Source organism: Pelophylax lessonae (genome assembly GCF_965119305.1).
Source record: "Pelophylax lessonae genome assembly, chromosome: 6".
Taxonomy (NCBI): Eukaryota; Metazoa; Chordata; class Amphibia; order Anura; family Ranidae; genus Pelophylax; species Pelophylax lessonae.
In genome coordinates this window covers 222,867,477-222,884,987 of record NC_138773.1, presented here as the reverse complement: position 1 = coordinate 222,884,987, position 17,511 = coordinate 222,867,477, and the positions used below count along the sequence as shown (strand labels likewise).

At 38.0% G+C, this 17,511-nt stretch overlaps 1 protein-coding gene across 1 annotated transcript in view; it reads left to right on the top strand.

Moving 5' to 3' along the window:
- ABCA12 (ATP binding cassette subfamily A member 12) overlaps positions 1-17,511 on the top strand; it is a 255,154-nt gene that overhangs the window by 93,126 nt on the left and 144,517 nt on the right. The window contains exons 8-12 of the mRNA XM_082262043.1: positions 704-807; positions 2,322-2,428; positions 4,073-4,184; positions 6,202-6,319; positions 9,669-13,493. Of these exons, the coding sequence (XP_082118169.1) occupies positions 704-807; positions 2,322-2,428; positions 4,073-4,184; positions 6,202-6,319; positions 9,669-13,493 (4,266 nt within the window). The remainder of the gene's footprint in view (positions 1-703; positions 808-2,321; positions 2,429-4,072; positions 4,185-6,201; positions 6,320-9,668; positions 13,494-17,511) is intronic.

The following is a 17,511-nucleotide window of genomic DNA, read 5'->3' as shown; positions in this document are numbered from 1 at the left end:
TGATTTCCATCATCCAATTCAATTCATGAGCAAGCAAAATGCTGTTTTTTAAATTCTCCTTCCATGTGATTGGGTATTCTTTGCAAAGTGAAGCTTTACCTCATTTACTAAGCTCTGGAGCAACTGCACTTGTAGAGTGTAACTGCACTTTGCAAAATACACTTTCTATTTACCTTTAGTAAATCAACCCCATTGTTTTCACATGCAGCCAATGGGAGAACTCTTTTGGAGAAAATATAATAGTCTTAGATTTAAAGACTATCCTAAATTAAGCTGAAATCAATAAGGTATTTATTAAAGACAAAACTTTCATAAGAAAAGACAGCAGCTGCAGTTGCTGATTTGTTTTTGAAGTACTTATAACTATGCTGCCATAGAAGAAGTATATATCAGGTAAGTATTCCAGGGTGGTGTCATTTAGTAGTTGACTATGTTTACATCTTGATGAGTTCCTTCTAAAATAATTGTACTTTAAATCTTTCCACTTGTCTTATTTGACCACTTCTTTTTTATTGGTGGTTGATACAAACTTTTTAAGTAAACCTAAAATGGAAAAGAAATACTCTGTAGGCCAGTAACTAGGAGAGCAACAGTCATTTTTGACATTATGATTGTTTTACATTTTTTAAGTCCTATCTATATAATCTACTCTGAATTTGTAAAAGGATGTGAATGTATTTATTAATTTATTATTTATTTTCAGTTTTGCATATTCTGGAGAGTTCGTCCTCAATTTTTCAACAGTTCCTCAGGAACTTTCCTACATACAACCTTGTGTAAAGAGCATACTCAAAATTATTAATCCAGGTAAAATAAATGACTGAGATCTCATATGTTTGGAAAAATATATTATACAAGCATATAAGTATTTAAGGGTTGGATTATAATGCCAGATCAGTGTCCTTTCATATAGTTATGTTTAAAGCAGTAATAAACCCAAAAGCAAACATATATTTTATAGCAGCTTCCCAATTCTTAGATGTTATGGCTGCAATAGATTATTTTTTAGGTTTTCTTTCTTCTACTGTCATCTGGTGATCCAGCCAATAAGTCGGTTATTTTTCAAAAGAAAAAGCTCTCTTGCAGTAACAGGGATGAGACAAACCATTTACCACTGACAGGGGTGCTTAAAATTAAATTTTATTTAGTCATGTAAAACCTTTATCCCAAAAGGAAAAAAAATGTTTGGCAAGCTGCAATATAATACATTTTTGGGTTTAATACCACTTTAGAGAATATTCTAGAGCTCATGAGCAAATTCATTTTTCTCTAAAACAAATACTTCACTAGCAATAGCATGAATCATTAACTGAAAGAAGTAAACCTGTATGGCAACAATGGGGTCTACAATTGAACAACCCTGGATTGGCTGCTGAATAATTTTTGAGCCTTTTTAGTAAAACAGGTTATATTGCAAAAATACATTTTTAATAGCTGTCATTCATAGGATTTTCTGTGCTAAGTTAAAGCACTTTGCTTCTTGCACTAGTTGACAAATAAACCCATTAGGGTGACAGTTTCGGCAATGGTTTTGTTTTTAAGGTGTCCATAGAAATTATAGAATCATTGAACCATCCACTTAAATGTGTGCATCACAGAAGAAACACATTTTTGAGCTTTTTAGGCATTTCTAAGTTCCTTTAGTGATCAGAACTTTGGATGATGTCTAAGCCTGACCATAGACAGTTGGTAACTGCAAAAGCCAGTTGGCATCCGCAAGGATTGCTTGATCAAGTCAAGAGACTGTGGCCTAATGTCAATAGGAACCTTAAATCTAACCTTTTCTTTGCCCATACTAGCAAAATTCTGCTTCATAAGAGGCACCATACCAACCATTAGCAACCAGGGCTTTTATTTTCTGTGTTCCCTCTAGCCACCAGCAAACTACCATAAAGTTCTTACTTGTTTTGATTTTCTGATACTCAAAACATGCACAGAGTAATACATACTGGCATATGTGACTGCATTTGAGTTTAGTGATTGACTGCTAAGGTGCCAAGTGTTGACTTGTGTATAGTCAGGGCAAGCCTATGCTGCCTCCATATCAAAATGCAGATTGATGTGCATGCAAAGCTCCTTATGATACCTCCTATGCAGCAAACATGTAACATTGCCTAGCACAGGATCACTCAAACTGCTGGCTAAGATTTACAGTATTTGTAACACATAGGTACATAGTTGGTTAAGTTGAAAAAAGACACATCCAGTTCAAACCATGATATGTGTGCGCGTATGAGTGTCTATAAGAATAAAGTAGGTTCTTTTAAATCAATTTTTTAATTTTCAATGTTCTCTTTATTAAATCTCTGTGTTTTCGACAGTCATCATGGCAGCAAATACAAATACAACTAATGTATCTAATATCCTGCAAACGCTGTCTAACCAATCCTTGGCCACTGAGATGAAATCATGCATTTCCCTGTTTCAGGTAAGAATAATTACTTGCTGATACATAGTTAGATCCAGTGAGATATAATTACCAAAATGTATAACAGCCTTCTCTGATCATCAAATAGTATACACAAGAGATACCATTACTTTTCATGTGTGCAATTAAACATTTTATTATTATTACTCCTCTAGTTTAAGTTTTAACAGTTATTAACTGGTATTTTAGTTTTTCATTTTAATACTTATTCTGCCCCATGGAGGCCTCAGATTTTTGTAGACTACAATATAAACTTTTAGTTGAAACAACAACTTTTTGTGAAGTTTAATGGTGCCCATACACTAGAAGAAAAACTGTTGGAAAATCTGTCATTCGGACAGTTTGCACGTTTTTTGTCCAGTTAAAGCTGTAGTAAAGTCAGCTTTGTGATTTTTACATACAGGTAAGCCTATAATAAAGCTTACCTGTAGGTAAAAATGGGCACAGTTTAAGAGATATTTACACTGGATGCAGCCGGTGACATCACCCGCACAAGCCCTCTGAAGGTCCAGCATTCCGCACAGGACTTTCAGAGCACTGTGGTGGAACCGGGGGGTTCCTTTGCGCATCGGGGGAAGATGGAAGCCCCGTCAGCGGGCCTTCGTTCTAAGGTAAGTAGTTCATAAATCGCTAACATGCATTGCATACTAGCTCATTATGCAATTGTCCTACATGGGGACGTTTTTTTTTTTTTTTTTTTTTTTTTTTTTACTGCAGCAGTTTTCAACCGTTTTAATGGGCACAAATCAAAAATCAGTTGTTACATTTTTGAGCCAAAAAATCTTTTTTGGAAAACTTCTGCCCACAGGGCGATAAATTGAAAAGTTAATGTGTTTTTAGCCTGTTAAAAATTGAACGGTTGGTACTCCACATATGTGACTCAGAAGCAAAAAATTAACAAGAAACTGATTCATTTATGTCCATTGAATGTTTTATTGTTCAAAATTCAGTCACTACATGATGGCAATATGGTTTGCTCTCATGACCATGTGTTCATTTTTTGAAAATGTGTTTAAATGATTTTTCGACTGGTGTCCCATTCTGCATCTGCTGGCAGGGGACAGGCTATAGCTGCAATAAAAAGAAAATGAACTGTAAGACCTTAAACACCTTTTGTTTGGATGAACCTAGAATGTGCTTAGTGGATTTAAACTGAGAGTTCACTTGGGCTTTAATGATATCTGCATGTATTAAGCCAGCCATACACGGATTAAAATTTGGCCAGTTCAGAAGGTTCTGGCTGAATTTCGATCCATGTATGGGCACTCTGGTTGTATACAAGTCAATCCATTAAACAATCTAAATGTAAAACAAGCCTGTCGGGTTTAGCCAGCAACAACGATCATTGTGTTCTGCCAGACTACAGTAGCACTGCAAGAGGGATTCCCCCCATCAACACTGACTGCATTGATAGGGGAATCAAGTAATTTTGTTTCCTTCTACCCATGGTAGAAGGAACGAAAATTGCATAATGTATGGCCTGCTTTAGACTATTTGTCTGACAGGGATAGTTTTAAGTCACCAAGTAAATAAGAACAATAGCAAAATAAGATTCCAGCTGTCATGTATGATGTGTATTGGGTAATAACAGGTTGTATCTGTGTTGTTACCATTTCCTGTAACCTAAATACTTCCATTCTGTAGGTGTTGCCTTGTGAATCCAGCTATGGCTGTCTTGCGGTGGAACAAACACAAACATTTCAAATAATCTATTGGCTGGTGGTATCTTTGACAAATGAGAATTCCAGTAATGCTTGTAAGTCATCTATAACATACACATTTTTTATGATACAATGCACATGCATGGCTTTCACAGGGGGGAACCAGATCTGGCTTTCATCAGAATATTCTTGTCTGTACTTGAATGCTTCAAAAGTTCCATTGCATCGGTGTCTGTTTTTGTTTTGTATTTTTGGACCGCACTGCATACGATGCATACCATTACAGGTTTTTTTGGGCAGTTTTATAATGGCTGAATGCAGGCCTTTAGCTGCAAGCAAATACTGATTTTTATATTCCAGTATTCAAGTTATTCAATTGTGTAATTAATGTGCTTGGAAAATCAGAAGACATTTTGCAAACATTGACTATTATATATATATATATATATATATATATATATATATAATATTATATAAAACCAGGGAAGCTTTACTGTGTACGTGTAACAGAGACATTGTTTTTAGGAGTACTTAGTTCTATTAATCTGGTCAGATACATTATATTGTCAAAAGAATTTGGGCCTCTACACGCGCATGAACTTTAGTGGCATCCCAGTCTTAGTCCGTAGAGTTCAATATTGAGTTAGCCCACCCTTTGCAGCTATAACAGCTTCAACTCTTCAAGGAATGCTGTCCACAAGGTTAGGAGTGTGTCTATAGGAATGTTTGATCATTCTTCCAGAAGTGCATTTGTGAGGTCAGACACTGATGTTGGATGAGAAGGCCTGGCTCGCAGTCTGCGTTCGAATTCATCCCAAAGATGATTTATTGGGTTGAGATCAGGACTCAGGCCTGTGCAGGCCAGTCAAGTTCCTCCAGCCCAAACTCGCTCATCCATGTCTTTATCGACCTTGCTTTGTGCACTGGTCCAAATCATTTGGTTGCGGGGGGGAATAAGGTGTGGATAAGTTTGATGACGGCCCCTTCCTGTTCCGACATAACTGCGCACCAGTGCACAAAGCAAGGTCCAAAAAGACATGGACGAGTGAGTTTGGGGTGGAGGAACTTGACTGGCCAGCACAGAGTCCTGACCTCAACCCAATAGAACACCTTTGGGATGAATTTAACGCAGACTGCGAGCCAGGCCTTCTTGTCCAATATCAGTGCCTGACCTTACAACTGCGTTTTTGGAAGAATGGTCAAACATTCTCATAGGCACACTCCTAAACCTTGTGGACCACCTTCCGAGAAGAGTTTAAGCTGTTATAGCTGCAAAGAGTTCGACCAACTCAATATTTAAAGGCTGGGATGCCATTAAAGTTCATGTGCGTGAAAAGGCAGGCGTCCCAGTACTTTTGAAAATATAATGTAAATATTCAGTCCACTTCCATCTACCTATAACTGGTGAGCTGTCCCACTGTCCAGGCTTGAACATTAAAGTATTAACATATTCTTAACAAGCAGTAAATGGACTTTAAAATAATTCCTCTCTGACCTCTGTACCTGCAGGCACTGTGGTGTAATTCATCCCTAATTTTACAGCAGAAGCACTGAAATTGTTTACTCAGCAGCTCAGATTAACTTGCTGCCCCTCATCTGTGCTACTAAAAAACTTTAATTCTTCTGTTCAAACTACTTAAATGCCCCCCCCCAAAAAAAACAACAACAACTTGTGTTTCAGGTATGGAAGGTATGGAATTAGGAATTCTTGTGGATCACCTTTATACGAGCACTCTTTAGGACAACTCTGATAACAGCTAATGAGACCTGGATTATGTCTCCTTTGCTGCAAGTTTAGTGTCTTTTTAACACAGTAAATGTAAAATAAGATGCCTCTTGTTATTATCCTTTGATTGTTTAGAAGGATGTGTTTAGGAAAATAGCAGATCAGAATGTTTTTATCCTTCTAATTTCATTTTGGTTATTTTCAGAAAGGAATAAATGTTGGGCACCTCTATTCCTTTCTGAAAATGACTAAAATGAAAGCCCTATCCTTCAATAATCTGACCTGCCTACTTTTATACTAGTTTATTCATTGATACATTTGTGTTTGAGACATGTAGGCTATGGTGTGTATTAGATGTTCACCACTTTATTTCTTTTCTTTTCTAGGTAAATACAATTCAACTAGTTTGGTTTGCAATGGCTTCGTCGATTGGAACCTTTTCCTACAAAGTTCACTGACACTTTTTAAAGAAGTATCTGATAATTCTTCAACAGCCTTTACGAGGTGGGTATGGTTATAAAAAGGTGGGCAATAAAATGTAATAAAAAATATTGTGGTAATAAAATTTATCATTGATAAAAATTTGAGGAACAAATACAAGTTTCCAAGGGAATAGCCAAGGTCGCTATTTTTGTTTAAAACAGACATGTAGGCAGCTGAATGCAAAGTCAAAATTCTTATATGGGAATAATTTATTTGCATAGGATTTGGAGTTGTGATCAAGGCACCCCTGTAAGGAAGCTTAGCCAGGTGTGGGACATCCAAAGAAAAATAGGAGGAAAATACACCAAAAAAAAGGTATAAGGTGTCCCCAAATGTTATGAAAAGAATAAAAAGATATAAGTTTATTGGACTTGTTATTTAAATCACATCACAGAGAATTATCGACAACCCTTCACCAAACACTGTAACATTGTTATTCATCCACACATGCACAGTTGAACATCAACTTCCACCCATACACGATAATTAGCCGGCTCTCATAGATCCTCAATGCCAGTCATCAGATGACATAAAGACATTCATTTATCATCTCAAAGCTGGTTGAGCTTTTGACATGCTTGGTGCACATAGTCTGAAGATGGTTCTATGCCCCATACTGCCTACTGTCTGTTTGTCTTTGTCTGGGCCCCTGTGTTTACAATGTTTAGAATTGTTGATATCTCTCTGTGATGTGATTTAATTACAAGTCTAATAAACTTATATCTTTTTATTCTTTGCATACCATTTGGGGTCGCTTTATACATTCTTTTTTTGGGGGGGGGGGGGCCTTTTCCCCTATTTTTCCTGGTTTTGGTATTTAGGTAATCTGACCCACACCTTATAATGGTGGAACAATGGTTGTTTTCAAACTGTGCTCCCCTTTCACCTGTTCTACTAATTAGTAGGATATCTACTGCAGCTACAGCAGAACCCAGACACAAACCCAGGTTGCTGATTGAACATTAAAGCTGTTGAGGTTATCATCCTAATATTTATTCCTGTCAGTGTGATCGCTGACAGGATCACACAGTTATACAGTTTCAGAATCAAATAGGCTCATAGTGCCTCCACCACTCCCACCCACAGGCATTTCCATATAAATGTTGCCATATATAGAAGAAGCCATCATAAATATTATATCTAGATACACATAATATATTTCATTTAGTAAAATTTTTATTATATTGTAATATAATACCTAATACCTAATATTGTGTAAGGGAAATTTAAAAAAAATATTTTGCTTCCACATGCTTGGATAGTAGAAGCTAGCACAGATCCCCCTTATTTATTAACCCTTAGGTGCCAACCGCAAGCAAATATGTGGCCTCTTGGAGGCCAGGCCTTGGCGCAGAGGGGCTGCATATTTGCATGCATTAGTACCGATAGAGCTGTGTCGAGAGTGCAGTGACCAGTGACTCGTAAGAAGCGATCAGGAGTTTTCCGTTCATGGTACGGCCGTGACAGCTAATCATGGCAGTCACATGGTCACAAGCCTGGAATGCCAAATCCCTTAAAGGGCCGATAGGAGACAGCAACAAGGGGTTAAGCTAAGTGAAAATTCACTTTGCAAAGTAAACAAGCTTTACTCTTTTAGAAAATCAGCCACTATTGTTGAAAGGCTCAAGCCAAGCTAGGAAAAGTGAATTTTAAATAGAAAATGTTTTTATTTATTTATTTGGCTTGGATTTACATATACAGTAGCTCCCCTATTTTACCTTATCAGGTATACAGTAACTACAATTGAGATATCTAAATACTGTATAGTACTTGAGTATCCCTGGTGAATTCAAACACCAGCAAGGTTGTTCTTGAGCACGCTGACAAGCAAATTATTAGTAAGAATAAGGAAAAGCAGGATGAGTCAGCCCAAGAATTTTTTCACACTGAAGTTATCCACAAGTTTCAAGGTAAGGGCTAGAACAATGCTTTCCACATTCAGCATCCAGTAAAGCCCTGGGAATGAGGCAGTACAAGTTTTTCAAGTATTTTCTTTTCAAAGACTTATTGTCAAACAGCAAAACGATTACTGTAAATACTGTACGATTCAATACCAGATGACTAAACTTTGTGGAGGCCCCTAGGCAGTTGAAACTTTGGAGCCCCACTCACAGGTTTATGGAGGTTTCCCATGCACGTGCTTTGAAGAGATAATTTAACTAAATAGTGTGCACATCGGCAGTTAAATGGAGATTAACATCATTAATGTACATTACACGTACATAGGCTGCATCATATTTTTTGCAAACTGACAGCTGAAAGAAGATGAGCTTTTAAGAAACAAACTGTAATGTGAACCTAATGTTTATGTACTTTTCATTTTTATTGGGTTATATTACATTAATACAGTATTTTCTCTTTAATCTTTAATGCAAAGGTTTTAATTCTTTCTTAATTTTTCTGTCTGTTATTAACAATTTAGGAAAGCTTCATTGTAATTTTCTTTGAAGATCAAATTAATATGTTGGCACAACATAAATTGTCTGTGGCCTTTAATTCTTATCCTTTGAAGCCCATCTCCCAGCAAAAAAAATATTTAACCTCAACCCTCACTCCCATTCACCCCTCACCATTTTTTCCTTTAAAGTCCATCTCCCAGCAAAAAAAATATTTAATCTCAACCCTCACTCCCCTTCACCCCTCCCCCCTCACCATTTAAATGGCAATTCTATTAGCCTTACCTAAACTCTGCTACCAGCCTAGAAACACACCTAGTCTTCTTGTGACTGCCCTATCAAATTCAGGATTAGTAAGAGGAGTTCAAGCCTGGGGGGGGGGGGATACAAGACAGCAGCTACAAATACTGTAGCTGCTGACTTTTAATATAAGGACATTACCTGTCCAGGGATCCCGCGATGTTGGCACCCAAAGTCGATCCATCTATCAGCTCTGGGTGCAGGCACTGGCATCTTCACTAAGGGAAACAAGAAGTTCAACCTTGCGGCATCACAGCCTGTTTCCTACTGCGCCTGGGCGAGTCAGCGGGGGTAAGAAGGTAAGAAGGAGGGGCTGGAAATTGCGTAGATCACAAACTAACCACCTGGAAGTGGGAGCAGGTACCAGGTTTTGACAGGTATCCGCTCCCCCTCACCTCTGAAAGGTGCCAGATGTTGCAGTGGAGGGGGGGGGGGGGTGTGGAAGCAAAGCAAACAAGCGAAGCTTCCTCGTACAATGTAATACAGTTAGGGTTAACTATATATTTTCTTCAAAACTTCCAATAACATGGAAGGGAAGTAATAAGGATAGTTCTCCCACACGGTTGGATGTTTGAAGCAAAAGTATATGCCCTTACATCCAATAGCACTTGATCTATGTACTGCTTAAGGGTATGACCTATAGAAGTATTCAATTTTTTTGTTTATTCTTACAGATATGTGCAGAAAATATGGACTCTCTTCAAACAGAATGGTGTAAACCAGATAATCATAGAGAAACTTCAGCAGGAAATTAACAACACCTATCCTCTAGAGACAGAGTTACAGAGTATCCTCAGAGAAACGGTCAGCCTGTTACTGAACATTACTGATGTTCTGACTACGGAATCCACTACTGATCAATATTTTGGAGCCCTTCAGACAATTCTAATACAGCTGGAAAGACTTGTTCCATCAGAACAATTAGGAAACAACACTGGACTAATCAATAACATAACAGAAAGTATCATTAATGACATTCAATACTGGATACATCTGAGTGGCCTGTTATCTTCATCTAATGTGTCTCTCCAGACTTTAGTAGAACTGCAGTCCATTATCAATTCCTTGTCTACCAGCAGCACAGAAACTGTTAATTACTTCACAAAATTTCTCCAGATTCTTTTTGGCTTTAACCAGACAACAATCCAAGAATTTACACAAAGTCTCCAAAAACTTCAAAACTTAAATCTAGTTACTTCTAATATAACTGCAACACTGAATCATGTAATTGTTCTCTTTAGTGATATAATAAGTAACCCCAATATGAACAACAACAGTGTTGTACTTGCTGACTTTTACTTAAAACAGATATTAAATTTGTTGAGCAGCGATACTACCTTGCGGGATTCCCTTGGATTGCTAAATCTTTATTTCAATGACAGCCAGGCTGGTGATTTCAGTAGATATGCCGCTATTTTTTCAGTTTTCACACCATCAAATCTACAGGCTGTGGGCTCTAACCCCAGCAATGCACCCTTGGCATTGCTCAGTCTCATCTCTGGTTTCATTCCAGCTGAAGACCAACAGTTGTTTAATAAAGTAGAAAATGTTTTGGTGGCTCTTCTGGATTCCATTTCCACTTGCCAAGTAGAACTGACTAAGTGTTCAAGTTCTGTTCTCAAGTACCAGCAGCAGTTGTATGAAGTTATACAGTTCATAAATTCAACAACTAGTGGAGATGTACAACAATTTCCTCAGTTAAACCAGTTCACTGATAGTGAGATCAAAATAATCAATAGCATGTTTTCAATGATTCTTTGTTCTCAAGCACATCTTAACAATGCCTCCTGCAACAATGTCCAGGATATCTATGGAGAACTGAGCTATATTATAAACATGACATTGAGAGCTGACCCTAACATCATGTCCATCTATTCTGCTTCAGAGCAATTTAAACAGAATGTTGATAACATCCTTCATGTTCTTGGATCTGTTGACCTTAAAAAGCTAATCTCTCAACTGGATTATGTAAGTGGGCTGCTTAAATGTTATACAAATAAATCTGTTGATCCTTTGAAGTGCACCTTAGACCTAAGTTTAAGTCTAATGGATCTCCTTCACATGTTGCCATTTCCTCAACCTATTAATGACACTCTTGTTGCGGCTTCTTCTATTATTAAAAATTGGCTCAGTGAAGTTAATAGAACAGTGGATGTCTACCAACAACTAATTTATATGTATAATTTAACAAGCTTGACATATCAAAATCAGTCTGTACTACAGCAAATCGAAACAACTCTCCTTCAAATTGTGCAGACTTTAGAGGAATTAAGCACAAATTCAACATTAGTTTCTCAAACTAAGAAGGAACTAGAGAACATAAACATTCAGCTGCAGACTATTAAGTGGTACATCCTTTACATGAAAAATGAGACAGAAACTTTCACTACCTCTAGTAATATAGATAGCTTTGTAACACTTATAGAAGTCATGATAAACAATACTCTGTCTCTTATGAAAAGCAATCCTTCCCTTGTACCTACAGTGAATAAAATACAGTCTGTAATTAGCTGGTTGGAAATGTCTCACATTGTGCCTGCGCTCCAAAGCATGATGAATATGGCATTGCAAAATGGAGGTCATACCAGCGAAACCTTTATTTATAACATTACAGTTGCTATTCAGCAGATTATTCAACAAGCATTTGTCAGTGGAAGTCCCTGGAGCTCATTTTTTAATCAAATCACAGACAGTGAAGCTAAGTTTGTGCTGCAGTTATTACAGGAATATGATAGGGGAGGACTGAACAATCTATCTTCTGTTATGTTATTCACAGAAAAGGTCCTTCTGGCAGCAGAAAGTGTTTTGAAAGACATAACTGAAATCTCAACATTAAATTATAACTTACAAGAAATCTACAACATATCCCATCAGATCTTGGGTATTGTTGAAAACAGACTGAATCAGAGTGTTCTATATTATGTTTACAGTTTATTGCTGGACAACTGGAGTGGAAGCATCTTTTTTGAATTTCCTTTGTTGAAAACTGAGTTGATGAATCTTTTGAATTCAAGCATGCAGTGTTTAACAGATCCAACAATGCCTTCACTAAAGCAGAACTGTTCAAGCACAGATATCATAAATCTGTTGCAACTCATACTGAATGATTTGGGTTGTCAGATAATTTTGGAATCACCCAAAATTGATGGTAATGTTACACTTTTAAACATCTTTGAATATGCCCTTAATACCACATGGGAAGAACATCTTAATGGATGTGCCATAGAAAACTCAAACACCAAAAAAGAACTGGCATGCCTTGTTGAGACACTATCATCCACCCTCCAGTTAACTTCTACCATAAATAATCTATTGGGTATTAACAGTCCTTGGGTTCAAGAAATTGATGGAGCACTAGTCATGGTTACCAACAAACTTTCAACAAAAAACATTACCTGTGAAGCAAAGGATAGTCAAATTATACATATCATTTATCAGACACTTGATAATCAGTCAAGTTATTTGGAGTCTCTGATTTCAGTATTTACGAATCAGACAGAACTGTATAGCCAAAATCCATCAGAATATTCAAAATACTTGATTCAGGTATTTAATATTTTAAAACTGTATGGCTCCATGCATGAGCAGATACTTCTAAATGAAACCATAGTTAACTTCTTGTACAACACAATGCTGCAGCTGCTAGAAGTCACTCAAAACAGCACAAGTCCCACTAGGTGGCAACTGGCATCATCAATGCTGAACACTGTCAACAATATTTCATCCTACCTTAAGACTACAGATTTTCCCATAGAGATCCTTCGTTTATTAAATGTTGTCAACAGAGTTCTGAACCTTACAGATGACATTGTCACACTGAATGCAAGCCTGCCACATATATCACTTGTTAACATTTTTGACAGAAACTTTTCCATGATAAATAATCTTCTAAAACAGATTCTTTTTGATATGAATATCACATCAGTTGATAATTGTGTAATTTCACTTAAGAACCTTTTTAGTTTTTACCACAATACGATGAACCTATCCGTCAATGACATGTTTTGTTCTAACCTTAGTTCATGGACTTGCAATTTAATACTTGGCAATAACTCTGGATTTAATTGGCTAGAGGAATTGGAAAGCATCTCAAGTATGATAATAACATCAACATCAGGGTTACCAGCAGATTCTGCTAAGGAGATCATAACATCCTTCACTAAGTTCGTGAATGATACCAATATGAACACTTTTGAGACATTTTTGACATCCATAGTGAAATTCTTACAACAAAAAGAACCAACAAGCAACTCGGATGTATACCAATCTATCCAAGTGTTACATAGCTCTTTACAGGCCATAATAAAAGAAGCATTGTTGAACAGATCTGACCCCATGGATGACAAGATCACTATCAATGTAATTGGAGCATTGAGCAGCTTTCTTAGAAGCCTCAATATCACAGGCTATGAAGAGATCCTTACTATTGCTTCTGACATATTACAGATTTACTTTAATAATCGGAACAGCACATTACCCCCGGAAAGCCTTGCCCAAAAGTAAGTTAGACTCTTGTTTCCAGTTATGTGGGGATGTCTGGGTATAGTCTGAGTTGTTGTGCTAAGTGATGTCTGCATATGTTCAGAAAATTTCTTAAACAGGAGAAAACTATTTTCATGGGTTGGCTCCTATATTATTACTTCAAGGCAATTAGGGGTTTATTTACTAAAGCTAGAGAGTGAAAATCAGTCACACTTCAGCAGAGAAACCAATCAGCTTCTATCCTCAGCTTATTTAATTAAGCTTTGGCAATAAAACCTGGAAGCTGATTGATTTCTCTGCAGAATTGTGACTGATTTTGCACTCACTTAGGCCCCTTTCCCACAGGCTTTCCAATCAGGTCCACTTGTCAGTTTTGTCAGACGGACCTGATCAGATGCTCCATGCACCTCTATGGGGCAGCGGATGTCAGTGGTGACATCTTCACTGACACCCGCTGCTCCCAATCTGAACCTGACCATTAAATCCAGACGGATGGAAACCCTATTTTCCGTGCGTCTGGAGGATCAGATTAGATAGGATCGGATGAAAATGGACAGGCGGTCCATTTTCATCTAATCTTCCATAGAGGAGAGCGGGGATCTGGCAGGACGGTCTCTGCACACAGAGTGGAGACGGACTTGTCATCCGCCTGCTCAGTGGGGATCGGTGTATCAAACCATGCTGAGCAAAACTGAGTCTGCCGGGCACAAAGCCCGTAGAAAAGGACCCTAACTTAGTAAATAAACCCCTTTGTGTCAATTAACCACTTAAGGACCGCCGGCCGCAGATTTACTTTATGTAAATGTGCGGCAGGCAGCCCCTCCTGTGCGATCGGATGTAACTGTACATCGGTCGCACGCCTAGGATTGCCGCCGGCACCCACGATCGTTCCCCACTGAGAGAGAAGGACGGGCAGCTGTTGTAAACACACAGCTGACCGTTCTTCTCCCTGGAATGATCACAGAGCGCCTGTGATTCTTCTATATAGGATCACAGGTCTCTGTGATTATTTCAAAAGCCCAACCCCCATACAGTTAGAAACACTCCCCTAGGCTCACATTTAACCCCTTGATCACCCACTGTGGTAACCCTTTCCTGCCAGTGTCATTAGTACAGTGGCAGTGCATATTTTTAGCACTGATTACTGTAGTAATGTCACTGGTCCCCCAAAAGTGTCAAAAATGTCAGTTAGGGGTCCGATCTGTCAGCCGCAACATCGCAGTCCTGCTAAAAATCGCAGATCACTGCCATTACTAGTAAAAGAAAAAACAATAAAAACATAAATCTTTCCCGTAGTTAGCAGACGTGGTAACTTTTGCGCAAACCAATCAAAATACGTATATTGCAATTATTTTTACCAAAAAATATATAGCAGAAAACAAATTTGTCTAAAATTTTAAAAAAATTTGATTTTTACATTTTTTTTGGGGGGGGGGGGATGTTATATAGCAGAATGTGAAAAATATTGTTTTTTTTTTTTTTTCAGAATTGTCGCTTTTTTTATTTATAGCGCAAAAAATAAAAATTGCACAGGTGATCAAATGCCACCAAAAGAAAGCTCTATTTATGGGAAAAAAAGGACATCAATTTTATTTAGTTACAGCGTCACATGACCGCGCAATTGTCCGTTAAAGTAATGCAGTGCCGAATTGCAAAAAATGGCCTGGTCATTAAGGGGGAAAATCTTTCCGGTCCAGAAGGGGTTAAATGATAAGTTCACCTTTGTAAAAAAAAAAATAATAATAAATGCACATCTTTTTGCAGGTAAAAAAATGTACATTTATCTATTTTTTTTACTAAGAGCCTGGAAAGCAATATAGGACTCCTGCAAACTGTCTGTGTACGCTGTCTCCTCATACTTCATATGAGTAGGCACTCTTACAGGAAAAGACAATGAACTACCTAGAGCACTCAACACCGCCCTGGTAGTTCATTGAGAACTACAAGCTGACAGCCAAAAAGGCTGTCGGTAGTTGTAGTTCTCCCATTCACATGAATGAATGACACAGCCAGGCAGGTGGAGCCCCACACGATCGCATTTTAAAAAAAAATGTTGACAGCAAGACTGGGGAGAAGATCCCTGGCTTGTTGTCACTAGAGGCAGCTGATCAGGGAGCGGCTGCAGGAGTGGGAACATGTTATATGTTCCACCCTAGCAATGGGTGGAACATGTGACATGATACCAAAGGTGAAATTATTCTTTACCTATTGAGAACCTTGTATGGTGAGAAATTAAAGGACATTCATAGCTTGTTCATACCTGGAAAAACATGTATTTTACCACGATGCATGGTAATGCATCAAGCACTGAGTGGTGCATTGCTGTGGCATTCATTTTGAATGGTGGCTCAGTGCACTTACAGAATCAACTTGTGCTACAATACACCACAGTGCTCAATGGTAATTGCTCCTTCTCTGAGACCTATTCAAAAGAAAGCAGATTTATTTCATTGCTGTTGTATATATAAATTTACACTTTCATTCAGCTGGATATTATAGCTCACAGAATACAAGACATTCTGTGAATAGGTAAGGGGAGAGAAGGAGCAGATAAACAACACTGCACTTCCATATATAAGAGCAGTAGCTCTCATTAACAAACGTGACCAGACGTATAACATGAGCTATACTATCCAGCTAAGTGAAAATGAAAATTAAAAAAAAATGGGTAGTGATCCTGGTGTGCACCTTGTCAAAAGTAACTTGTTTTAACATAACATGAAAGGACTAAGAACCAATAACCTTAAGCATGGCTTTAATAAGCTCTAGTAACACAGTATTCTGCAAAGCACAATAAAGCATGTTGCAGAGCATGTGTTACCAGAATACCATATGGAGTGGGCTGGTCTTTAGAGTATACCTAAAGTATAATATTAGAGATGGAGTTCGTAATTGGCGCCTGCAGCCAATACACCTGTCAAGCATTAGGCTGTTTTCCAATGTGAGGGGTTTGCTTTCCTATCTACAGGGAGTCTGCACCTTTCCCAAAGGATCTGTCCCTCAGTCAAAAGCTGTATGCAGACATTTTGCTTCAGTGTGTGAGGGTCTTTTGTGAACAGCAAATGTAAGAACTATAAAATAATGTTGTGGTTCCTGTACATCAAGGAAACACACACTAGTCATAGGTGTTAAATCTAACCAGGAACATGTAATATATCAAGCAGTGGTAGGAATCCATTATATAAAAACAGTATCCAGAGCAAGGGACCAAGAAGCCCAGTCTGTTTCATTGTTCAAGGCCATAAACCAATGAACCATTCCAAAAGGGGGAAGTATGTCCATAGAGCAGTGTGGAAGGATAGCAGGGTGTACCACACACCAAAATTGTGTGAGGGGATTCATAGCATAATAAATATCTGTGACAATGGCAAAAGTGCATTTCCTGTCACCATATTGATGAAACTGAGGGGTAAACCTCCATTGCAATAGCATAGCTGAAGCTTGTAAAAACATGCAATCATGCTAAGGGAATAACCATTCCAATGTCAAGAAAGCCCAAGAAAGTGTAAACAATGCAAGAATATAAATAAAGCACCCCGCGCCCTTTAGAAAAAACACATCAGCAGCTAAACTCAAAACACTGGAAGGTCCAAAATGAGATAAAGTACATAGAGCAGCGCTAATTTAACAAGAACCAATAATGATAATAACATATGGTTATATAAAGTCCATATTAAAATCACAGGAAGTGCAGGTGAAGGGTCCGCATATTATCACCACAATGTGAGTCAACACGACATGAAGTGAAATCCCAGCCACCACATACTGACTCTTACCAGAGGATGGCGGGGATGCAGCAGCAAGAGGTTATGGGACCGCTAAAACCCTCTCAGGCCAAAACCTCCATAAGAAAACACAGCCTTATCAATCTTCAGTGTCCAAACATACCAATGAGATGGTGCATATCATATAGCCAAATCCTCCTTGAGTAGCTTTACACCTCATAGATCGGGGAGAGATTGAAAAGAAATAGGCCCATAGTGCATTATCCTTTAAAACCAATTCTTTTTTAAAAAACTCATAGGGTATGCACTC